The following is a 25,582-nucleotide window of genomic DNA, read 5'->3' as shown; positions in this document are numbered from 1 at the left end:
GGTTAGTCTGGAGAAGAGAGAGGAGATCTGACCAATGTGTACAAATACCTGAGGGGTGGGGGTTGGTAGCTGGGGCCAAGCTCTTTTGGGTGCTCAGCAGCAATAAGTCAAGGAGCAAAGGCTACAGACAGGAACAGAGAAGGTTTCAGCTCAAGATGAGGAGAAGCCTCTTTACAGTGAGAGTGACAGAGCCTTGGAGCAGGAAGCCCAGAGAGGTTGTGGTGACCTTCCAAACCCACCTGGATGCATTCCTGTGTGACCTGCCCTGGATGATGCTTCTTGGCAGGGAGCTTGGACCCAATCTCTGGAGGTCACTTCCAAGCTCTAAGGTTCTGTGATGCAGTGAAAACGCAGATGTGGCACACCCCTCACAGCTGTGGGGTTTGCTGTGCTGTGCTGATCGACACTGAAGCCCCTCAGCACTGTGCTGTGCATACATCTGCTGTTTGCTTCTGGGGCTCTGCAGCTACTGCAAGTGATGCAGCTGTAGTGTATCAGGCTCCTGTCCCTGGAAGTCTTTGTGGCCATTTAACGCTCTGCAAAAGGGAACAATTGGGTGCAGTTAAGAGAATGAACAAAGCACTTGTCAACTGCTTCTCCTTGCTGTCTTTCAGAAAGCACAAGCATGCCAGCAAAGACTCACCAAAGAGGTTTCAGACTTTCTCACAATGGTTAAATCTTTGGATGCTACAAAAGGTAACATTGGATGCTTCTAAAATGCGACTTGTTCCCAGGCAACTAAGTTTGGTCCTCTTTAGCAGCACAGGCTTTAACTTCCCTGGGATTACGTTGTCAGGAGCTGGAAATGCAGAGCACTTCTCCTCACTGAAAGAAAGGTTCAAATACACTAACAGCAGTTTGAAAGAGAGTCTTGACTGAAAGAAGTTGTATCAGTGGCTGTAAAAGCAGTGATGCTTTTGGTGCTTTGTGAGGAGCAGCCGAGGGAGCTGGGGGGGTTAGTGTGGAGCAGAGGAGGCTGAGGGCAGAGCTCATTGTTCTCTGCAGCTCCCTGAGAGGAGGCTGTAGGCAGGTGGGGGTTGGGCTCTGCTCCTTGGTTTCAGGTGATAGGAGAAGAAATGTCCTGAAATTGTATCACAGTATCCCCAAGGTTGGAAGAGACCTCACAGATCATCAAGTCCAACCCTTTAGCACAGAGCTCAAGGCCAGACCATGGCACCAAGTGCCACATCCAGTCCTGCCTTGAACAGCTCCAGGGACGGCGACTCCACCACCTCCCCGGGCAGCCCATTCCAGTGTCCAATGACTCTCTCAGGGAAGAACTTTCTCCTCACCTCCAGCCTAAATCTCCCCTGGCACAGCCTGAGGCTGTGTCCTCTCGTTCTGGTGCTGGCCACCTGAGAGAAGAGAGCAACCTCTTCCTGGCCACAACCACCCCTCAGGTAGTTGCAGACAGCAATAAGGTCACCCCTGAGCCTCCTCTTCTCCAGGCTAACCAATCCCAGCTCCCTCAGCCTCTCCTCGTAGGGCTGTGCTCAAGGCCTCTCCCCAGCCTCGTTGCCCTTCTCTGGACACGCTCAAGCATCTCAATGTCCCTCCTAAACTGGGGGGCCCAGAACTGAACACAGCACTCAAGGTGAGGTCTAACCAGTGCAGAGTACAGGGGCAGAATGACCTCCCTGCTCCTGCTGGCCACACCATTCCTGATGCAGGCCAGGATGCCACTGGCTCTCCTGGCCACCTGGGCCAGGGGAGGGTTAGGTTGGAGATGAGGAAGAATGTTCTTGGTGCAGGAGTGGTCAGGGATTGGAAGAGGCTGCCCAAGGAGGTGGTGGAGTGCCTATGGCTGGAGGTGTTTCCAAGAGGCAGAGCTGTGGTGCTGAGAGCCATGGTTTAGTCCCTGCCTTGCTAGAGTTAGAGAAGGGTTGGGCTGGATGAGCACAAAGAGCTTTTCCAACCTAAACAATTCAGAGGTTCTGATTCTTCTAAAAGCTATTAAGTAATAATAAAAAGAACATCTTGGAACTGCTACTGAAAATTCTGTCTGAACATGCTGCTCCAAACAGATTTATCTGGATTATTCATTACAAATAAAGAAGTCTCCTGTGCACAGTGTGCTGCTGCTCCTCCTTGTAGAGGAGCAAGCTTGATAACTGCTGTAGGTAGAGTCCTAATGCCAGTCAGTAGTGAGCTTTGGTGTCAAAGACACCAGTTGGTGTGTGGCTGTGTATGTCTCCTGTCCTGCATGAGCAGGGTAAGTTGCAGAGCTAATTCAACAACTGCCACTGCTGGTTTACTACCTAGTTCAACAACTGCCTTTTAGTCCCTTATAGGTGTGACATCACCATTCAGCACCACAGCTGCCTCATGCTGACAACTAAGTGGCCACTTGTTGTAGTTCAGATCAGTGTGGTCCCTGGGAGAAGAGTTTGCTTGACTTCTGAGGGAGCTCTAAGGATGAACTCAAACATTAAATGGGTTTTAGCAGCTGATCTGGGTTACTTTGGGTTCCTGCTGGTTCTAGACATGTAGCTTGTTCTAGAATGGTCACAGAAGTCAGGGGGTGAGGTGGCATTGCTTCTGTTTGTCCAGAAGATGAGGTCATGAAAAGATCTCCATTAGAAAATGAAAAGATGTCTGGACCTGAAGGGGGCTACAGGAAAGCTGGGGAGGGACTTTTGACAAGGGCTTGATGAGAGGCAATGGCTTTGAACTGGGAGAGAGAATATTGAGAGTGGAGATGAGGATGAAATTCTTTGCAGTGAGAGTGGTGGGACACTGGCACAGGTTGCCCAGGGAGGTTGTGGATGTCCCCTGCCAAGAGGTGTTCAAGGCCAGGCTGGATGAGGGGCCTTGAGCAGCCTGGGCTGGCAGGAGGTGTCCCTGGGCATGGCAGGGGGTTGGAGCTGGATGCTCCTTGAGGTCCTTTCCAACCTAAGCCAATGTAGGAATCTCTGAATGGTCTTCCACACTTACTGGTTGATGTCCTTGTACTCTCCTCTGTTTCTCAACCTTCCATCCCCAGCTGCACAATGTGAGCTGCTTTTTTTGTCCAACACCACGACAGAAGGCAGCAAAAGCTCCATTGCTCCCTGCAAGCTGTACTAAAGCAGTGCAGTATCCTTTGTGTCTGAACTCTGTCACCTGGCAAGTCTGAGGCTTTGAAATGTCAGAAGGGGTTAAAAGGAGGCTGTTGTTAGTAGCTCTTCCAGTGCTGCCATGGCTTCCTGCCTCTGCTTTCTAAGCCAGGCTGAAATGGTGAAGAAGAAAGAAGTTCTGTTCCTTCAGTGCCACTTTTGCTCATCCTTTCCTCACACAGATCTTGCACTGCAGCAGCCTTCCTTACAGCATCATGGAGTGGTTTGGGTTGGAAGGGACCTTACAGATCATCTAGTTCCAACCCCCATGCCATGGGCAGGGGCACCTCCAACTAGCCTAGGTTGTGCAGAGCCTCATCCAACCTGGCCTTGAACACCTCCAGGGAGGGGACATCCACAGCTTCCTTGAGGAAAAGGAAAGAATCTTGTTGTTGAAATGTCCATTTAATGCTGCTACTGCTCTGTGCTTGCAGGAATATCTCCTCCCCTCCTGCAGAAAGTGGATGTGGTCTCTGAAATATCCCAGGAAACATGTGAGGCCCTGGCTGACTGCCTCAGCCTCTTCAGAAGGCAAGAAGGGGTAAGTATTGTTGTGTGACTTAGCAGATGTTGTAGTTTCCTTGCTTGTCTGTTACAGAACTAAACACACACCCCCACAGCACTGGCTGCTGTTGGTAAGCTGCCCTTCTGCAAGCTGCTGCAGGAAGGGTAGCTAAATGCCTCTACAAAGGCATCTTAGTCTTGGAGTGCTCAGAAGAGGTCTGGATTTCACTTCCAAACTACTGCTGCTGCTGTCAAACTGAATGTTTGAATTCAGAGATCAGTTGCTTGGTTGATTTGGAGGTTAAAAACTAATCTTTGTTTGGGGCTGGCTAACTCAAGTGTTGAGCAGTGCTGCTCCTGCATGTGTTTGTCAGCCTGTGTGCTCAGTGGGTGTGGGAATGCCAGCTGCTGCACTGCTGCCTTTCCCAGTGACACCTGGCTTCTGTGGTGTTCATGCTTCCATTCGGGAATGTACTGTGCCTGGAAAGCTGCCCAGTGGAGAAGGACCTGAGGGTGTTGGTTGACAACAGCTAAAGATGAGCCACTGTGTGCTCAGGTGGCCAAGAAGGCCACCAGCATCCTGGCCTGGATCAGCAGTGATGTGATCATCCCCTGTACTGGGCACTGGTGAGGCTACACCTTGGGTGCTGAGTTCAGATTGGGTCCCTCACTCCAAGAAGGACATTGAGGAGCTAAAGCAGGTCCAGAGAAGGGCAACAAAGCTGGGGAAGGGTCTGGAGGGCTGGGGAGGAGCAGCTGAGGGATTTGGGGGGGGTTAGTGTGGAGCAGAGGATGCTGAGGGCAGAGTTCATTGCTCTCTGCAGCTCCCTGAGAGGAGGCTGCAGGCAGGTGGGAGTTGGGCTCTGCTCCCTAGGCTCAGGTGCTAGAAGGAGAAGAAATGTCCTGAAATTATGCCAGGAGAGGGTTAGGTTGGGGATGAGGGAAAAGAGTTCTTCCCCTGCAAGGTTTCTCCATCCATAGAGAACTGTCAAAGAGGCAAAGATGTGGTGCTGAGGGATGTGGTTTAGCACCAGACTTGGCAGAGTTAGAGAAGGGTTGGACTGGATGGTCTTAAAAGACTTTTCCAACCAAAACATTTCTATGATTCCATCTGTCAAACTCTTCAATTCCTGGAGCAGGAGATCTGGAATGTTTCTCCTCCCTCTGAAGATAGGCTAGTGTGATGGAATAAACTTGTCTTTCTGTGGTAGCAGTAGTCCCCAAGGCTCTTGTCCTCAGTGAGCTGTGTGTCAAATGAAGGCTATGTTGATGCTGTTTGTAGCTCATTTAAATAACTGGAAGACAAACATTGGTTCTATTGTATCCTAAGCCAAACTTAATAACGTTTTTATTCCTTTCCAAGCCTTCTTGTCTGTAGTCACAGGTCTTGTAGGCTTCATGGAGTCATAGAATGGCTTGGGTTTTGAAGGGAACTTAATGAAAGCTCACCCAGTTCCAACCCCCTGCCATGCCCAGGGACACCTCCCACCAGCCCAGCTTGCTCAAGGCCTCATCCAGCCTGGCCCTGAACACCTCCAGGGAGGGGGCATCTGTTAACCTCTTCCAGTGTTTCACCACTCTCTAATGAATTTCTTCCTCATATCCAGTCTCCATTTCCCCTCTCCCAGCTCAAAGTCATTGTCCCTTGTCTTGCCCCTCCCTTGTCACAAGTCCCTCTCCAGTTCTCCTGTAGCTCTTTCAGGCACTGGAAGGCTGCCATAAGGTCTTCCTGCAGCCTTCTCTTCTCCAGACTGCACAGCCCAAACTCTCAGCCTGTCCCCATAGGGAAGCTTCTCCAGGCTTCTGATCATCTTTGTGGCCTCCTCTGGACTCTCTCCAACAGTTCCATGTCCTCCTTGTGCTGGGAGTCCCAGAACTGGAAGCAGTGCTGCAGGTGGAGTCTTAGCAGAGCAGAGGGGCAGAATCCCCTCACTCACTGTGCTGGTCACACTGCTTTGGAGGTCTCTTGACTTTTCCTGGAGTGAAAAGCCCCAGTTGTACAATTGCTGTTGTACATTGCCTTTGCTCCCTTAAGAAAATCTAGTATTAAAAGTTTCCAGTTTCATCTGTGGCTGAGATGGGAAATGGTTACAGCAGTGGGTGTATGGTGTTAGTTAGCATTCCTTAATTGTGCTGGCATCTTGCTTGATGCCAGACTGAAATAGCTTTCCAGAGTGGAGTATGGCAAAGCATATGGTGGGATTGCAATTTCACCTGACTTGAACTTCAGCAGGCTCAGTAGGTGTTGTAGAGGCCTTATTTTGATTTGGGCACTGAGAGGGTAGGCTGAGGTGTGAACTTGAGTTTCCAGCATAGCTAAATGAAACCATGACAGGGAGAAGATGTGATCCTGGAGAGGTTTGTGTCTTGGTATTTTTAAACTCTAAGCTGCTGCAATTCTAGAAGATAATTGCAGGCTTTGAAAGATGCCAGAAGAAGCTCCTAAGGGAAAACTAGGAATCAACTGCTGCTCTAAAACTTGACTCTAGCCAAAATGTGGTGTGCCTTGAGTGTTGCTGTTCTCAGACCCACAGCATTTGGGGTTACTGTCTTCTGTAAGCTCCCTTGTCTTCCATTCACTGGTCTCTGAATGATAGATCTGTTGGCACTGCATGAGCCATTGATAGGACCCCAATTAAATGCTTTCATGTCCTTGCCAAGTGCATTGAGCAGTGAAGCAGAACTCTAGAAGCACTTGTCTAAAATACTGTGAAAACACCTTGGCCTTTGTTTCTCTTCTGATTGTGATCCCCATAAGTAAGTGAAGGCTGGGGTTCTGCAAGTGCTTGGGGACAGCTGCTGTGGGTGCGCTGCTGTGGGTGCGCTGCTGTGGGTGCGCTGCTGTGGGTGCGCTGCTGTGGGTGCGCTGCTGTGGGTGCGCTGCTGTGGGTGCGCTGCTGTGGGTGCGCTGCTGTGGGTGCGCTGCTGTGGGTGCGCTGCTGTGGGTGCGCTGCTGTGGGTGCGCTGCTGTGGGTGCGCTGCTGTGGGTGCGCTGCTGTGGGTGCGCTGCTGTGGGTGCGCTGCTGTGGGTGCGCTGCTGTGGGTGCGCTGCTGTGGGTGCGCTGCTGTGGGTGCGCTGCTGTGGGTGCGCTGCTGTGGGTGCGCTGCTGTGGGTGCGCTGCTGTGGGTGCGCTGCTGTGGGTGCGCTGCTGTGGGTGCGCTGCTGTGGGTGCGCTGCTGTGGCTGCGCTGCTGTGGCTGCGCTGCTGTGGCTGCGCTGCTGTGGCTGCGCTGCTGTGGCTGCGCTGCTGTGGCTGCGCTGCTGTGGCTGCGCTGCTGTATCTGCCAAATGGCCTGCAGGAAGAATAACTCTGCAGGTGTGAAGTTCAAAGCTGCTTCCCTGCCTGTCTCCTCCAGGCCTCTTTTGTTGTCAGCTGGTCTGTAGGTTGTACAGAGATGCCCTTGTAGGCCCTTGACAGGCTTGTGAGGTGGGACAGTGCTTACCTCATGAAGTTCAGAGTCCTGCACCTGGGTCAGGGCAATCCCAAGAACAAGTCCAGGCTGGCTAGAGCATGGACAGAGCAGTGCTGAGGAGAAGGACTTGGGGGTGCTGAGTGAGGAGAAGTTCAACATGAGCCAGCACTGTGCACTGGAGCCCAGAGCCAGCCTGTCCTGGAGCCCAGCAGTGTGGGCAGCAGGGGCAGGGAGGGGATTCTGCCTCTGCTCTGCTGAGACCCCACCTGGAGTCCTGTGTCCCATCCTGGAGCCTCCAGCACAAGAAGGACATGAACTGTTAGAGCATATTTGAAGGAGGCCATCAGAAGCATCTCAGCTGGAGCTCTTCTGCTATGGAGACAGGCAGAGAGAGTTGAGGCTGCTCAGCCTGGAGAAGAGAAGGCTGCAGGGAGACCTTGGAGCAGCCTTCCAGTGCCTGAAGGGGGTCCAGGAGAGCTGGGGAGGGACTTTAGGCATGGAGTGACAGGACGAGTGGTGATAGCTTCAAACTGGAGGAAGATGCCTTTAGATTATCCATTAAGGAGCAATTCTTTGCCATGAGAGCGGTGAGGCACTGGAACAGGTTGCTCAGATAAACTGTGGAGGCTCCAAGCCTGAAAGTGTTTGAGGCTGGGTTGGGATAGGGCCTTGATCAAGGTGAGCTAGTGGGAGGTGTCCCAGCCCATGTCCCAGGGGCTTGGAACTAGATGATCTCAAACTGTTCTGTGACTTTGAGGGGACTCCACTGTTCCTCAGTCCCTGTCAGCCGTGTTGTGTCCGTCCCATGAAATCTGAACATTTCTGGAACCTGCATTTTTCTCCACCCTGGTGCCTTCATTTTTGCCTCTTTAAGGAGATTCCTTCTCCCTCTCCCTTCAGCTGTCTCCTTACCAGAAGCCACTGCTTGACTGAGCAGGAGCGGCTGCTGCCCTCAGTAGGGACAGCCACACTAGAGGCACTTTCTGCTTTTCAGAGGCTTCGTCTACCCCCACGGAGCTGTGTGCTGTGTAAACAGTATCGTAACTGCCTGATGGTGCTCTCCCAGCGGTGCTATCTGCTTAAAGAGAGAGGAGGAGTCAGAGAACCATGGAATCATTTTGGGTTGGAAAAGACCTTTAAGATTATGGAGTCCAACTACTACTTTGCTAAGCCTTGTGCTAAACCATGTCCCTCAGCACCATATCTCTGCCTCTGAAACACCTCCAGGGCTGGGCATTCAACCATCTCCCTGGCCAACCTCTGCCAGTCTTTGAGGAACCCTTGCAGGGAAAGAGTTTCTTCTGCTGTCCAACCTCAACCTGCTGTCTTGCAGCCTGAGGCCGTTCATGTTTCTCCCCCTTGCATTACGAATGGTATAGGAGCCTGTCGCCCCGCCTGTACTCCTGTGCAGGGCTCAGTGTCGCTGGCAGCGGCGGCACTTCCCAGCAGCGCCGGGGAACGCGCCCGGGTTCCTCGCAGGGCGGGGAGGCGCCGCGTCCGCTGCGACCGCCGGCTCCGGAGGGGAGCTGCGGGGGGTGGCGGGGCCGGCTCCGGAGGGGAGCTGCGGGGCCGGCTCCGGAGGGGAGCTGCGGGGGGTGGCGGTGGCGGCTCCGAGGGGAGCTGCTGGCCGCGGCCGTGCCGGCTCCGGAGCAGCTGTGACCTCAGGGCTCCGCAGGGTGGGGAGAGGTGCGAGGGCTGCGGGCGACCTTCCCAAACTCGGTCGCTGCGGCGGGGCCGGCGCGGGGCGGGCTCTGGGGCGGCTCCGCTCCGCCCGCAGCCCGTCAGCTGCAGGCAGCCGCCCCTGCCCCGGCGGCGGGGAGGGCGCAGGGCGGGAGCGCTCGGCCTACCGGGCCTTTTTTAGCCGCCCCGGGAGCCTTCCTGCCGCCCCACGGCTGCGGGCCGCTTCCCTCCGCCCTCTGTCCCCGCCCTGAGCGCTCGGCGGGAGCCGTTGGCCCCGGCGGGGCGCGGAGCTGCGCGGGGCGGACGCCTCTCCCCGCCCTGCGCTGGGGCATCCGCCCGAGTCCGCGGCGCGCTGCGACGGGAAGGGGCCCGGCCCGGCCTGGCGGCTCCCGCTGCTGCAGCCCCGCTGTCGGAGCCTGCCCCGACTGCGTTCCGCGGTACGTGGGGTGCCTGGGGGCTGGGTTCCGGGGCTGGCGGTTCGGTCGGGTTTCGCTCCGTGACATTGGGATGAACGCTTCGGTGTCAGGCGGAGCGAAGGCAGCGCTGAGCGCCGATACTTTTGGGCGAACGATTCAGCGGCGAGGGCGAAAGAGAAGCTCATTGGGTAGGTTCGGTGGGAGCGCTTATGGAGGCGGCCGTGCGGAGCTGGTGCAAGTCGGAGCGCTGCCTGCAGTGACTTTGGCACAAGGTGAGGAGTGCAGGCTCGGAGCTGGGCTGCCCGAGCCGCTCCGGGCTGACAGCGGAGCCTGCCTTCCAGGAGCGCTTGGATTCAGCTCCCTTTACCTTCCGGAGTCATTTTAACGCAGTTGTAGAAGTTGAACCTGAGGTTTGTTTGCCCTGTGATGTTTTCTAGGTGAATGTAAGATTTCCCTTTAATACTCAGCACGTTCTGAAGCTGTACCGGGCTGATAGGAAGGGCGCTTTGAGGGGAGGTTGTGGCCAGGAGGAGGTTGCTCTCTTCTCTCAGGTGGCCAGCACCAGAACGAGAGGACACAGCCTCAGGCTGCGCCAGGGGAGATTTAGGCTGGAGGTGAGGAGAAAGTTCTTCCCTGAGAGAGTCATTGGGCACTGGAATGGGCTGCCCGGGGAGGTGGTGGAGTCGCCGTCCCTGGGGCAGTTCAAGGCAAGGTTGGACGTGGCACTTGGTGCCACGGTCTAGTCTTGAGCTCTGTGGTAAAGGGTTGGACTTGATGATCTGTGAGGTCTCTTCCAACCCTGATGATACTGTGAGACTGTGATACCAACGGGCTCAGTTTTTGTTGGGTTTGATTGGTTTGGTTGCTTGCTTCTCCGTTAACCGACACTAAATTAAGTGTGCTGCTGAATAGCTTGGCTAAGTTTCACTTTTACCACCGGAGGTTACATTTAATGGCAAATCCAGAGCTTGTCTAAGCCTGAGTTCAGCACCAATAGTGGTTGTAAGGTGACTTCATCTGTAGTCTGTTTGTGGCTTTGATCTCCTTCCTTTATTTGTGGGTGGTGCCGTTTCTAGGTGGTTGTTGTTTAGTTTTGTTGGGTTTTTTTTTCCCCTTCTTAAAAGAGGATTTGCTTGCAAGCTGATGAAAAGCCTTCACTGATGAGATAAGGGATGGAGCAAGGGTTTCTCCATGGCTTGGTTGAAAGTGGTTTCATGCTCAGCTAAGTTGTGCTTGTCCCAACAGATGATCCTTGTGGTCCCTTCCAACCTGGCATTCTGTCTCGGTTCTATTTTAAATGTCCCAGAGACTCAAATTTAGCTGATAGAACCAATGGCAATTTCTGGGATGCCCTTCCCTCTTCCCCCCCCCCCTTTCCCAAATGAAAAGGGATTAGATGGAGAGAGAGGAAAGGCAAAGCAGACCCAGATAAATAATCTGACTGCCATTTGGAAGCGAAAGGAAGAAAAGTTTAGCAATAAATAACAGGTGGATGAGGTAGGAAAGTTACAGAGGTGTAGGGAAGGCAAAACAAGGTACAAAACCTGTAAATATACAACCAGATTCGGTGGCCACGGGTGGTGATGGCCACGTGGGGAAAGGAAGAGCAGCAGGAAACAGGAATGGTGATTTTTGGTGAGCAGGAAGGCAGGGGAGAGAGAGAGGCAAACAGAAGTGCCTCTGCTTTTATGGCTCTTAGGTGGGAAGGGGGAGTGGGCTGAGCACAGTCGCCTGGTAGGGTTCAGACCCACCCCTGGTGAGGGGTCAAGACCACCTGGGGTCAGGTTCAGGATCACTGCCCCAGGAGGGTTAGCCCTGTACACATTCTGTGATAACAAACTGAGCTTCTCAGTTCTACAGGAACGTTAAGGTCAGGCTGCTGTGGGTCACAGCCCCTGGGTCCAGTGACCTTTGCCATGGCGTAACACCTTACCTCCTGTGTGCCTGACTGATGTACTGGAGATAAAAACCTGCACCCAGTTCCACTTCAAATATTGAACTCCAGCAGGTCAGGCACTGCCTCGCTCTGCTTTGTGTGCATTGGAATGTCCAGGGGTTGGATGTGCCCAGGCGTGTTGCAGGGAGTAAAAGCTCTTTGGGAGACCAAGTAGTCATCATGCTGTCTGTCTGCCATGTGGTCTGGTGACACCTGTGAGCATGGCTGTCCCCACTCAGACCTGCTGCCTTACTGGCTTGTGCGTGGGGAAGGTGCCTGCAAGCTGTGCCCAGGCGATTCCTGAGTGGGACCTGCCAGGCAAGGGTGGAGGTGAGGGCAGCAGCGAGGACACTGCAGCCATGGGAGGCCTACTGATATGGGCACCCTGAGCAAGTCTGTCTACAGGGGTCCTCGAGTCTCTCAGCAGTCCCTTTGCTACTGCCTGCCAATAGTCAGCTCTGTTAACCTTTATTATCATGGACCCATGGAATGGTTTGGCATGGAGAGGACACTAAAGATTGTCTAGCTCCAGTGTTCCTGTCGTGGGCAGGGACACCTCCCACTAGAACAGGTTGCTGAAAACCTCATCCAAACTGGCTTTGAACATCTCCAGGGAGGGGACTCAAGGGACATCAGGGCAGCTAAGAAAGGGTGTTTCTATCATTTCTGAGTTAGGTCTCAGAAGGGATCATGTCTTAGCTGAGCTGTTTTGCTGCACCTTGAACCACAAAGTCCTTAGCCCATCAAGTCCTGGAACCAGAGCCTGTGTCTGCTTTGTCCTCTGCCTAGAAACAGGTGACAGCCCTCTTTTATTCTTCATTCTTCTTTCTTTCCATCAGTGGAGCACAACAGAGCAATTCTTTGTTTCTTCTGTGCCTCTTCCTGAAAGTTATGGAAATGAAGCCAAGACCTCAGTGTGTCAAGGCCTGTAGGCAATGCCCTAAACAACTGAAAGGCTGTTCAGCTTGTAGGCTTGAGGGAAGGAGAAGAGCATTTTTCAGCCAGTTGCTAGCTGCACTGAGCACAGCAAGAGGTGTCTGGTGTTGAGAAACTTGAGGTGTGCCTGCATCAAGCAAACCTTCATTGACTGGGCTGCATCAAGAGGAGTGTGGCCATCAGGTTATGGGGAGTGATTCTTTACTGTGCTCAGGTGAGACCCTACCTCAAATACTGTGTCCAGCTCTGCTGTCCCCAGCAGAAGGACACAGAGCTGCTGGAGTGAGGCCAGGGAAGAGTCACAAAGATGATCCAAGGGCTGGAGCAGCTCTGCTGTGAGCACAGGCTGAGGGAGCTGGGGTGTGCAGCCTGGAGAGGAGAAGGCTCCAAAGGCACCTTAGAGCTGCTGCTGGTGCCTGAAAGACATCCTCCAGGAAGGCTGCAGAGAGACTTTCCAGACACCCTCAGGAAGACAGGACAAAGGGGAATGGCTGGAAGGTGAGGCAGAGCAGGGTTAGACTGGAGCTGAGGAAGCAGTTCTTCAGTATGAGGGTGGTGAGACTGGAATAGGCTGCCCAGGGGGGTTGTGGCTGTCTCCTCCTTAGGGGTGTTCAAAGCTGGGTTGGATGAGGCCTTGGGTAACCAAGTCTAGTTGAGAGGTGTCCCTGCCATGGCAAAGGGATCTAGAGTAGATGATCTCTGAGGTACCTTCCAGTCTAAGCTCTTCTATGATCTTATGATTCTCTGTCTGTATGAGTTCTGACTTCATTCCTTCCTCTCTCTTCCTGATGAGTGGAAAGGTGCTAGAAATACCGACCGCAGCTTGAGTCTGTTTTGAAAGGAACAAGGTCATGGGAAGGTTCTCTATGCTCAGACAGGTTCCTGGGTGAAGAATGGTGTTTTTCCCCTTGGCAGAAGAGCCCAGGGTGTGATGTCTTGTGGAATGATGTATGGGCATAGCCTAAGAAAGCAAAGCACCCAGCAGGAAAGGCATTGGTCAGGTTGTTTCTCGGGCTGCAGCGTTGGCAATTCTGGTCATGCCTTCATTCCTGCAGTGCTTATTTTTGGGTGCTCTGCCTCCATGCATATTTCATCTGTGCTAAGGAGCTGAAGAGGAGATATTCAAATCAGAGGAGCTGACAGGGGGATGTTTGCAAATGGCATCGTTTTCCTGCTTGGGAAGCTCTTTTTATTTTTGATCTGACACTGCTTCAGCCTCACAGGTGGGAGGTGAACTGCAGGTCTGTGAAGACCTTACCAGTGCTGTGTGAAGGAAGCAGTTCAGTGAATCCAAGGAATTTAGGAGAAAGGGGAGTTAAAGACTGAAACTTCTTTTGTTTTTCATAGACTCTGCTAGAGCAGCAAAGGTTACCAGAGTGGGCAGAGGAGCTCAGCAGCAGCCCAGACAGAAGCTTGTTAAAATAAGAAATGCTGGGACTCCACTCAGGAAGAAGACAAGAACCAGGACAGGTCTAGGCTGGGTGTTAGGAGGAAGCTGTTGGCAGAGAGAGTGATTGGCATTGGAATGGGCTGCCCAGGGAGGTGGTGGAGTCACCGTGCCTGGAGGTGTTGAAGCCAAGCCTGGCTGGGGCACTGAGTGCCATGGTCTGGTTGGTTGGGCAGGGCTGGGTGCTGGGGTGGCCTGGATGAGCTTGGAGCTCTCTTCCAATGTCACTTGATCCTATGATTCCAGTTCTGGGGCCCCCAGCACAAGAAGGACATGGAACTGTTGGAGAGGGTCTATGAGTAGGCCACAAAGATGATCAGAAGCCTGGAGAAGCTTCCCTATAGGGACAGGCTGAGAGAGTTGGGGCTGTTCAGCATGGAAAAGAGAGGGCTCTGAGGAGACCTTACAGCATCCTTCCAGTACCTGAAGGGGCTCCAGAAGAGCTGTGAAGGGACTTCTGACAAGGGCTGGGAATGACAGGACAAGGGACAATGGCTTTGATACTGTGAAACTGATGTGTTTTGAAGAAGCTCCTGTTGTAGTCTTGAGAGAGAGCAAGGCAGCTCCTGGCAATGAGCAGCTGTGACTGGGATACTGTTTTGGAGGAGCTGCTACTTTGCAGTCAGATTCATAGAATGGATTGGAAGGGACCTTAAAGATCATCTAGCTCCAACCCCCTGCCAGCCCAGCTTGCTCAAGGCCCAGCCAACCTGGCTTTCAGGCTTGCAGCCTCCACAGCTTGCTTGAGCAACCTATTCCAGTGCCTCCTCACCTCACAGGTTAGACTTGATGAGCTTGGAGGTCTCCTCCAACCTGGTTGCTTCTATGATTCCAGCCTTGTGCTGCTTCTCTTGCACAGAAGGATGTTGTGTCTGCTGACAGAACACCTTCCTTTTGAAGCAGCTGCTAAGATCCTTGGTCAAGTGGTTGATAGAGAAGGCTTCAGGATGCCAGGTGGCACAGGAGGACTCCAGGAGGTTGCTGAGAGACCTTACTGCTCTTTACAGCTCTCTATAGCTACCTGAGAGGAGGTTGGAGTGAGGCTGGGGTTGGACTTTTCTCCCAGTGACAAGACAAGAGGAGATGGCCTCCATCTCTGCTAGGGGAGGTTTAGGTTGGATATTAGGAAACACTTCTTTGCTGCAAGAGTGATCAGGGATTGGAAGAGGCTACCAGGTGGAGTCCCCATCCCTGGAAGGTCTGGAGAAAGCTGTGGCCATGGCACCTGGGGACAGGGTTTAATAGCCACGGTGGTGTTGGGTTGATAGCATGACTTGGTCTTAGAGGTCTTCTGCAGCTTTAATGACTCTGTGATTCTATGAAGGGCACAGCAGGGTTCCTGCTTTTTCTTCTTTGGATTTCTGTCCTTGAGAGTGTGCTGCTTGCAGGGTAACCACCTTCCTTGTACCTGCTGTTACGTTTGAGTCTCTGCTCTGTTGGCAGAGTGACAGGGAAGTGTTGTTGACTTGTAGCTCTAGGAGCAGATGAGAGAGCTGGGCACACTTGTCTGGAGGCACTCTCCACTCTGTGCTGTGCTGTGCCAAAAGCATGCTGCTAACCTGTTCTTCACCCTTTCCAGAGTGGAACCCTGCACTTGGCCTTGTTCAGTCTCATCCCCTTGGCCTCTGCCCACCCATGCAGCCTGGCCAGGTCCCTCTGCAGGGCTCTGCTCCCCTCCAGCAGCTCCACAGCTGCTCCTAGCAAGCTTCTCAGTAATCAGCAATTCTGTTTTCTGTGAATGTACTTTAAAAGCAGTGTTCTGCTCTCTGTGTGAGCTGACAGGAACGGAAAAGAAATGCATGAGATGGAAATTTGCTTCCTGTGTTCTCACTGCTGTGACAATGTTGTTTATTTTCCTCTCCCTCCTGCTTAGAAAACAAACAGGATTGAGAGGGATTTCACACTTGGATTCTCCTAGTGTCAGTGTGAGTTCCTAATGGCACCCCCAGGTGATCACTTGTGTTCAGTGTTCTGGCTCTGTGTCTGATGTGTTTTGGAGGAGTGGATGTGCAGGTGCTGCCTACACCTGGGTCACAGCAGCTCCAGGAACACTCCAGGACTGGGGCAGAGTGGCTGGAAATTGCCTGGCAGAAAGGGAGCTGGAAGTGCTGGTTGGCAGCAGCTGAGGATGAGACAGAGTGTGCCAAGGTGGCCAAGAAGGGCACCAGCAGCCTGGCCTGGATCAGCAATGGTGTGGCCAGCAGGAGCAGGGCAGGGATTGTGCCTCTGTGCTGGGCACTGCTGAGGCCACAGCTTGATACAGGGGTCAGTGTTGGGGGCTTACTGCAAGGACATTGAGGGGCTGGAGCAGGGCCAGAGAAGGGCAACCAAGCTGGGGAAGGGTCTGGAGAGCAGGGCTGGGGAGGAGCAGCTGAGGGAGCTGGGGGGGTTAGTGTGGAGCAGAGGATGCTGAGGACAGAGCTCATTGCTCTCTGCAGCTGCCTGAGAGGAGGCTGCAGGCAGGTGGGGCTTGGGCTCTGCCTCATAGTCTCAGGTGCTAGGAGAGGAAATGTCCTGAAACTGTGCCAGGAAAAGGTTAGATTGGAAATGAAGAAAAATGTCTTTGGTGCCAGAGTAGTCAGGCACTGGCAGAGGCTGCCCAGGGAGGTGGTGGAGTGCCCATGGCTGGAGGTGTTGCAGAGAGCTGTGGCCATGGCACCTGGGGCAAGGGTTCAGTGGCCATGGTGGGGCTGGGTTGAAGGTTGGCCTGGATGATCTTAGAGAGCTTTGCCAGGCCAAACAATTCTGTGATTCTCTGAAGAGCAGAGTTCACTTCTCACTCCCAACCAGTTATTGTCAGGCAAGGGCTGCTAACACCTCGGGATTAAAATGAGGCAGCAGAGGCCAGGGTTGGAGTTGAGCCTCTGTGCACAACACCATGCTTGTGAACTTTGCTGGGGTTGGGCACGTGTGAGTGTGTGAGAGATTTGCCTGCAGCCCCTCCCAGTGCTCTGGGTTTGGGTCTCAGCTGCACTGCATGTCAGGATGCTGAGCTGGGTAGCTGTGGATTCTCCCGAGATGCATTCTCCTTCCTGGCCTTTATTTCTCACCCCCAGGGGGTTTGTGGTGTCTCTCCCTTGTCAGACTGCTCACAGCTGGTTTCTGCAGCAAATAATGAGAGAACAGCTTTCTGCACACTTGAAACCAAACTTCCTGCAGCCTGTCCACTGCAGGGTAGCATCATAGATCATAGAATGGTCCCAGCTGGAAGGGACCTCCAGAGCTCATCCAGCCCAGCAAGGACATCCTCAACTAGAGCAGGTTGCCCAGAGCTCTGTCCAGCCTCACCTCGAGTATCTCCAGGGATGGAGCCCCAACCACCTCCATGGGCAACCTGTTGCAGTGTTCCATTACCCTCATGGTGCAGAACTTGTTCCTAACAACCAATCTCAATCTGCTCTGCTTTAATTTGAAGCAATTCCCCAGAGATGGGGACTCTACCACCTCCCTGGGCAGCCCATTCCAATGGCAAATCACTCTCACATTAGTACCCAGCAGTGCAATCCCCCCCACCAAAAAGGGGACCTGCAAAGGAACCCCAGTGCCAAGATGAAGGGGAAGATGTATTTCTATGCAAGGATCAGACAACCCATCTGAAGGAGTTCTTGTTGTGGAAGCCACATAGCTGTGGCAGCACAAAACTCTCTGAAGCTGGGGAGGGGCCTGGAGCACAGCCCTGTGAGGAGAGGCTGAGGGAGCTGGGGGGGTGCAGCCTGCAGCAGAGGAGGCTCAGGGCAGAGCTCATTGCTGCCTGCAGCTGCCTGCAGGGAGACTGTAGCCAGGTGGCGTTGGCCTCTGCTGCCAGGCACCCAGCACCAGAACAAGGGGACAGAGTCTCAAGCTGTGCCAGGGGAGGTCTAGGCTGGATGTTAGGAGGAAGTTGTTGTCAGAGAGAGAGATTGGCATTGGAATGGGCTGCCCAGGGAGGTGGTGGAGTTGCTGTCTGAGCTGCTTTGGGGCTAATTGGAGTATTTTACTGAGAAAACTGAAATCCTGAGCTGTAAGAAGATAAAACAACCAGCAGGGCCCTCTGTCCCCCATGCTTCTGCTGAGAAACACAGCTAGTTGAAATGCAGGTAAGACCCTGCTCAGCTCTGGGCTCTGTTCCTGCTCTCTCTGGCAGTCTCTCTGTGTGGTTGCCTCTGCCTTAGCTCTTCAATCCAACCTAACCCTTTTTCCTCTACCCTCCTTGTCATCTTTTTGACATCTCACCTCAGATCCCTCCAGATTTATCACGTGGGTTGGTCTGGTTATTTCTGAGGGGAGGGAAAGAGGAGAGGAGGAGCCCTCTTGGCAGTCTGATTTCTGGCAGGGCTGTTGTGTTTCTGTAGTTTAACTTAGGTATAAGTGTAAGTATTTGTGTATATGTATCTGCCTGTAAATTGTGCTGAGCTCTAAACATTGCTTCCCTCCTTAACTTCCAGCCAGCTGAGTCTAGGCTGGGTGGTTTCACTGTGTGGGGGGAGCAGGGAACTCACAAACCACCACAGCATCCCTGGAGGTGTTGAAGCCAAGCCTGGCTGGGGCACTAAGTGCCATGGTCTGGTTGATTGGCCAGGGCTGGGTGCTAGGTTGGGCTGGGTGAGCTTGGAGCTGCCTGATGAGCAGGGTGAGCTTCCAACCTGCTTGATTCTATTCTATGCTTCTGTGACACAGTCATACAGAAGGGTTTTGTCACTGATGTTGAGATAACTGTGTGGCTCCTCGAGGTGATCCATACACCAGCAGTGTATATCCTGTGTAGCTCCCTGAGGTAAATCCATACACCAGGAGTTTATATTCCTTGAAGTGATCCATGCACCAGAAGTGTATATCCTGTGTAGCTCCTCGAGGTGATCCATGCACCAGAAGTGTATATCCTGTGTAGCTCCTCAAGGTAAATCCATGCACCAGGAGTGTATATCCTGTGTAGCTCCTCGAGGTAAATCCATGCACCAGGAGTGTATATCCTGTGTAGCTCCTCGAGGTAAATCCATGCACCAGGAGAGTATATCCTGTGTAGCTCCTCAAGGTAAATCCATGCACCAGGAGTGTATATCCTGTGTAGCTCCTCGAGGTAAATCCATGCACCAGGAGAGTATATCCTGTGTAGCTCCTCAAGGTAAATCCATGCACCAGAAGTGTATATCCTGTGTAGCTCCTCGAGGTGATCCATGCACCAGGAGTCTATATCCTGTGTAGCTCCTCGAGGTGATCCATGCACCAGAAGTGTATATTCTATGTAGCTCCTCAAGGTAAATCCATGCACCAGGAGTGTATATCCTGTGTAGCTCCTGGGCCCAGTCCTGTTCAATGTCTTTATTGATGACCTGGACGAGGGGATTGAGTCCAGCATCAGTGAGTTTGCAGATGACACCAAGCTGGGAGCAGGTGTTGATCTGTTGGAAGGTAGGAGAGCCCTGCAGAGGGACCTGGCCAGGCTGGATGGGTGGGCAGAGGCCAATGGGATGAGATTTAACAAGGCCAAGGGCAGGGTTCTGCACTTTGGCCACAACAACCCCAAGCAGCACTGCAGGCTGGGGACAGAGTGGCTGAGAGCAGCCAGGAGGAAAGGGACCTGGGGGTACTGATAGATAGTAGCTGAAGATGAGCCAGCAGTGAGCCCAGGTGGCCAAGAGAGCCAATGGCATCCTGGGCTGGCTCAGGAGCAGTGTGGCCAGTAGGACAAGGGAGGTTCTTCTGACCCTGTATTCAGCACTGCTCAGGCCACACCTTGAGTGCTGTGTCCAGTTCTGGGCCCCTCAGTTCAGGAAAGATGTTGAGGTGCTGTAAGGTGTTGAGAGAAGGGCAACAAAGCTGGTGAGGGGCCTGGAGCACAAATCCTATGAGGAGAGGTTGAGAGAGCTGGGCCTGTTTAGCCTGGAGAAGAGGAGGCTCAGGGGTGATCTTATTACTGTCTACAACTACCTGAAGGGGCATTGTAGCCAGGTGGGGGGTGGCCTCTTCTCCCAGGCAACCAGCGATAGAACAAGGGGACACAGTCTCAAGTTGTGCCAGGGTAGGTCTAGGCTGGATGTTTGGAAGAAGTTCTTCACAGAGAGAGTGATTGGCATTGGAATGGGCTGCCCAGGGAGGTGGTGGAGGCACCGTCCCTGGGGGTGTTCAAGAAAAGCCTGGATGAGGCACTTAGTGCCATGGTCTGGTTGATTGGACAGGGCTGGGTGCTAGGTTGGACTGGATGAGCTTGGAGGTCTCTTCCAACCTGGTTGATTCTATGATTCTATATCCTGTGTAGCTCCTCAATCTGATCCTTACATGAAGATTTTGTATCCTGTGTAGCTCCTCAAGGTAAATCCATACACCAGGAGTGTATGTCCTGTGTAGCTCCTCATGGTGATCCATGCATGAGGAGTTTATATCTTTCTGGAAATGCCAACCAGACTCTTAGTTGTGGAAGTGCTGTGTGCTCTGCATGCAAATTGCATTGGCTGTTGTTCCAGGGAGGCACCTTGCTGCAAGGTCAGATCAGTCGAGGTGAGAATGAGGTGCTTGAGCCATTAAGACATCTTGAAACTTTAGACAGCTGCAGCTATGGATAGTAGAACTGTAGTTTTAGCTGGTGTGGGGCTCCTCCAGCACTGAGGCCATGTTTCAGGCTAAGGGCTGGGCTCTGATCTCATAGAATGGTTTAGGTTGGAAGGGACCTCAAAGCTCAGCCAGTTCCAACCCCCTGCCATAGGGACACCTCCCACTAGAACAGGTTGCTCAAGGCCTCATCCAACCTGGTCCTGAACACCTCTTTGATCACATTGGGTGCTTCTGTGCTCCACAACCTCCCTGGGCAACCTGTGCCAGTGTCTCACCACCCTCAACCTGTGCCAGTGTCTCACCACCCTCACTGCAAACAACTTCTTCCTAACAGCCACTTTCAATCTCCCCTCTGCCACTTCAAGCCCATTCCTCCTCCTCCTGGCATTCCCAGACCTTGTGAATAGTCCCTCCACAGCTTTCTTGTAGACATCCTTCAGATACTGTAAGGCCACAGAATGACAAAGTGGAAATCATTGAGGTTGGCAGGGACCTTTGGATGTTCTCTAGTCCAGCTGCTGTGCCTAGGCAGGGCCACCTAGAGATAGTCTTACAGGGCCATATCCAGATGGATATTGAGTACCTCCAAGGATGGAGACTGCAGCTCCTCTGGGCAGCTTGTGCCAGTGCTCAGTCACTCTCACAGTACAAAGCTCCTTGATGTTCAGAGGGAATCTCCCACGTCTGAGCTTGTGCCTCCTGCCTGCTGTTGTGTGGGTGGTGTGGCAAATGCACCTGCACCAGTAACACCCAGGGAGGAGTTACACTTGAAGCTGCAGCTTGAGGGTCCAGCTGCCCGGCCCCATGGTGACTGTAGTCAGGCTCACAGGATCAGAGGATGTAAGGGGTTGGAAAGGACCCAAAGAGCTCATCCAGTCCAACCTCCTTGCCACAGCAGGACCACACAATCTAGCACAGGGCACACAGGATCACATCCAGACAGGCCTGGAAAGGCTCCAGAGAAGAAGATTCCACAGCCTCTCTGGGCAGCCTGTGCCAGGGCTCTGTGACCCTTAGAGTCAAGAAGCTGCCCCTTGTGTTGAGCTGGAACCTCCTGTGCTGCAGCTTCCATCCATTGCTGCTTGTCCTAGCCCAGGGAGCAGTGAGCAGAGCCTGTCCCCCCTCTCCTGACCCCCTGCCCTCAGGCAGTTACAGACAGTTACTGAATCCCCTCTCAGTCTTCTCCTCTCCAGACTAAGCAGCCCCAGGTCCCTCAGCCTCTCCTCACCAGGCAGTGCTCCAGTCCCCTCAGCATCCTCATAGCCCTCTGCTGGATCCCTGTCCCTCTTCAACTGGGGAGCCCAAAACTGAAGGCAGTACTCAAGCTGAGGTCTCCCCAGGGCAGAGCACACACCTCACTGGAAGGGCAGGAAAGATGAGGGCCTTTGGTAGGCAGGCAGAGCCCTCAGCCACTAAAATCTAATGGTCTAGAGAATCAGAGAATCAAGAGTGGTCCGGGCTGGAAGCGACCCCCAAAGCTCATCCAGTCCAACCCCCTGCACTCAGCAGGCACATCATGCACCAGACCAGGTCACCCAGAGCCCTGTCCAGCCTCACCTTGATTACCTCCAGGGATGGGACCTCAGCCTCCTCCCTGGGCAAACCTGTGCCAGTGTTCCCCTGTGAGCACAGAGCAGATTCAGCTGTCAAAGGCAGCAGGTCCTCCTCAGGGCGTGGGTTTGCAGCCAGGAATGCTGGATCAGAGTAGTGCCCGAGGTGACTACCTTGTGGGTCAACATCCTCAAGTGAAGCTCCTGCTGCCTGCGTAGTACTGATTCCTGGGCCTGTACTTTGCTGCTGTTTGTTGGAGTGCCAAGCAATTTTGGTGAGACTACATCTCCTTTTGGGCACCTTCCTTGTCTGCTTGGAGAGATGCCACAAATGGGCACCACCAAGGGCTGGTCTGGCTCTTGTCTCTTTGCACTCTCTCTTCAGGTAATTGCACAGAATCATAGAATCAGCCAGGTTGGAAGAGAGCTCCAAGCTCAGCCAGCCCAACCTAGCACCCAGCCCTGGCCAACCAGCCAGACCATGGCACTAAGTGCCCCAGCCAGGCTTGGCTTCAACACCTCCAGGCACAGCCACTCCACCACCTCCCTGGGCAGCCCATTCCAATGCCAATCACTCTCTCTGACAACAACTTCCTCCTAACATCCAGCCTAGACCTGCCCTGGCACAGCTTCAGGCTGTGTCCCCTTCTTCTGTTGCTGGCTGCCTGGGAGATTGATGAGCTCTGCCCTGAGCCACCTCTGGTGCCTCCTGGAGAAGGCTGCTCAGCTGTCCAGCTGGTGCTGAGGAGCTGCAGACACGGAGGGAGCTGTGTGTCACAGAGCAGCTGACTGCATGTGCTCTCTGCTTGCTTCTCTCCTCTCTTTGCTCCCACCTGCAGCTCACTGACTCTCAGAAGTGACCTGGCACTCCAGGCTGCTTCAGCTTGGGCTGGGGAAAACTCTCAGTGTTCCTTACACTTGCAGCAAAGCTTCTTTCTGCTTTTTTCTGGCAGCCAGGGGTCTTTTACTGGAGAACTTACAGAGCTGGAGAGGAGTAGCTGAAGGAGCTGGAGGTGTTAGTGTGGAGCAGAGCAGGCTGAGGGGAGACCTTATTGCTCTCTGCAGCTCCCTGAAAGGAGCTTGGAGCCAGGGGGGGTTGGTCTGTTCTTGGACAGCAAGTGACAGGATGAGAGGAAATGGCTTCAGCTTGTGCCAGGTGAGTTCTAGGTAGGACATTAGAAGAAACTCCTTCCCTGCAAGGGCTCTGACAGACTGGCACAGGCTGCCTGGGGAGGGGGTTGAATCCCCATCCTTGGAGGTGTTTGAAAGCCTTGCAGGTGTGCTGCTGAGGGACATGGCTTAGCCCCAGACGTGGTAGTGCTGGCTGAATAGTTGGACTTGATCTTAAAAGGACTTCCCCAGCCTAAACCATTCTATGGTTTTCATTGTAGTTTTTCCTCTGATTCTGAGAGCATAAAAGAGCTGTCAAGCAGGTGAAGCTGGGGCCACTTCTTCTGAAATGTAGGTGCCAATGACTGTAATGAGTAGAAGATTTTCTAGTCTGTAGTGTCACTGGAGGGCTGAGGTTGTACCTCGGGGAGCAGCAGGCTTGGTTTGCAGCCTCAGTTTGTTGTTAGTTACAATTGCACAAGGAGGAGCTGAGTAGCCATGAGGAACACAGGGAGCTCTTGCAACAGAGGGGGGAGAAAGGAACCCAAGAGGGCCCAACCAAGCAACAGCCTCCAGCCAACCCAACAGCCCCAAACCAACCAACCAACCACTCCACCAACAGCCCCAACCATGCAACAGCCTCCAGCCAACCCAACAGCCCCAAACCAACCAACCAACCACTCCACGCAACAGCCCCAACCAGGCAACAGGCCCCGACCAGGCAACAGCATCAAACCAACCAACCAATCCAACCAACAACCCAATAAGGCCCAACCAAGCAACAGCTTCCAGCCAACCCAACAGCCCCAAACCAACCAACCAACCACTCCACCCAACAACCCCAACCAGGCAACAGCCCCCAAACAGGCAACAGCCTCCAACCAACCCAACAGCCCCAAACCAACCAACAGGTCTACCCAACCAATCAACAGCCCCCAACCAATCAACCCAAAAAACCCCAACCAGGCAACAGCCTCAAACCAACTAACCACTCCACCCAGCAGCCCCAGCCAACAACCCAATAAGGCCCAACCAAGCAACAGCCCCCAACCAACCAAAAAGCCTGGCCAAGCAACAGCCCCAAACCAACCAATCCACCCAGCAACCCCAACCAACCCCAAAAGGCCCAACCAAGCAACAGCCCCAAACCAATCAACTCACCCAAAACCATCAACCAACCCAAAAAGCCTGACCAAGCAACAGCCCCAAACCAACCAACCCAAAAAGCCTGACCAAGCAACGGCCCCAAACCAACCAACCCAAAAACCCTGACCAAACAACAGCCCCAAACCAACCAACCAACCCAAAAACCCTAACCAAACAACAGCCCCAAACCAACCAACCCAAAAAGCCTGATCAAGCAACAGCCCCAAACCAACCAGCTCAATAAGCCTGACCAAGCAATGGCCCCAAACCAACCAACCCAAAAAGCCTGACCAAGCAACAGCCCCAAACCAACCACCCCAAAAACCCTGACCAAGCAATGGCCCCCAGCCAGCTAACTGACCAACCCACCCCAAAATCCCCCAAACACACTAACCATCCTAAAAAACCCAACCAAACAACAACCCCAAACCAACGAACCCAACCCTGTCCACCCAAACCCACCCAAGCACCCACCTCAGAAACCCCAACCAACCACCCCCAAAACTGCACCATCACCAAGCAGCTTCAACCAGCCACTGGCCAAAGTGTTTAAGGTGTTTCACAAGGAGAGCAGATCTGTTGCATTGCTCAGACTTTGGCTGTTCTGGTTGTCCATGGCAGTGTCTGTCTGCAGCAGGACAGCAAGGATCACTTTGGGCTAATTGGGTTTAACCTCTAGGAATCATTTCTAACACAAAGAAGACCTGGAAGGAAGCAGAGCTTCAAAGATGGTTGTGGGACTGGGGCATCTCTCCTGTGAAGAGAGACTGAAAGCCCTGGGGCTGTTTAGTCTGGAGAAGAGAAGACTGAGAGGGAAATCTGACAATGCCTATAAATATCTGGCTGGAGAGCAGCCCTGAGGAACAGGGCCTGGGGGTCTGGGCTGGTGCAAAGCTCAACAGGAGCCTGCAGTGAGAGTGCAGCCCAGACACAACCCTGTGCTGGGTGCAGCAAGAGCAGTGTGGGCACAGGGCAAGGGAGGGGATTCTGCCCCTTGGCTCTGCTCTCCTCACACCCCACCTGCAGTCCTGGGGGCAGTTCTGGAGCCCCCAGCACAAGCAGCACATGGAAGTGTTGGAGCCAGACCAGAGAAGGTAACCAAGATGCTGAGAGGGCTGCAGCAGCTCTGCTCTGAGCACAGGCTGAGAGAGTTGGGGCTGTGCAGCCTGGAGAAGAGAAGACTTGAAGGAGACCTTGGAGTGGCCTTGCAGGATCTGCAGGGGGCTGCAGGAGGGCTGGGGAGGGACTATTGCCAGGGTCTGGGAATGGCAGGAGGAGGAGGAGGAATGGGTTTGAGGTGGCAGAGGGGAGATTGAAAGTGGCTGTGAGGAAGAAGTTGTTTGCAGTGAGGGTGGTGAGAGACTGGCACAGGTTGCCCAGGGAGGTTGTGGAGCACAGAAGCACCCAATGTGATCTTTGATCACATTGGGTGCTTCTGTGCTCCACAACCTCCCTGGAGGTGTTCAGGACCAGGTTGGATGAGGCCTTGAACAACCTGTTCTAGAGGGAGGTGTCCCTGCCTATGGCAGGGGGTTGGAACTGGCTGAGCTTTGAGCTCCCTTCCAACCCAAACCATTCTATGATCCTAGGGCTGGGGGTCAAGACGAAGGTGCCAGGCTCTGTCTGGTGGTGCCCAGTGACAGGTCAAGGAGCCACAGGTATGAGCTGGAACTCATGAATCTCCACCTCAGCATGAGAGGAAACTGCTGTGAGGGTGCTGGAGCAAGGCTGCCCAGAGAGGTTGTGGAGTTTCCTTCTCTGGAGACATTCCAAGCCCACCTGGATGCATTCCTGTGTCAGCAGAGGCTTTGGGCTCAGTGC

At 53.5% G+C, this 25,582-nt stretch overlaps 1 protein-coding gene across 4 annotated transcripts in view; it reads left to right on the top strand.

The window, feature by feature from the left end:
• OSBPL1A (oxysterol binding protein like 1A) overlaps window positions 1–25,582 on the top strand; it is a 134,660-nt gene that overhangs the window by 39,931 nt on the left and 69,147 nt on the right. For all 4 annotated transcript variants that reach the window (XM_064170825.1, XM_064170822.1, XM_064170824.1 and 1 more), the window contains exons 14-15: window positions 615–696; window positions 3,530–3,636. In XM_064170825.1, coding sequence (XP_064026895.1) covers window positions 615–696; window positions 3,530–3,636 — 189 coding nt within the window. The remainder of the gene's footprint in view (window positions 1–614; window positions 697–3,529; window positions 3,637–25,582) is intronic.

This window comes from Pogoniulus pusillus, chromosome 34, assembly GCF_015220805.1.
Source record: "Pogoniulus pusillus isolate bPogPus1 chromosome 34, bPogPus1.pri, whole genome shotgun sequence".
Lineage (NCBI taxonomy): Eukaryota > Metazoa > Chordata > Aves > Piciformes > Lybiidae > Pogoniulus > Pogoniulus pusillus.
This window is presented reverse-complemented; position numbering and strand designations above follow the sequence as displayed.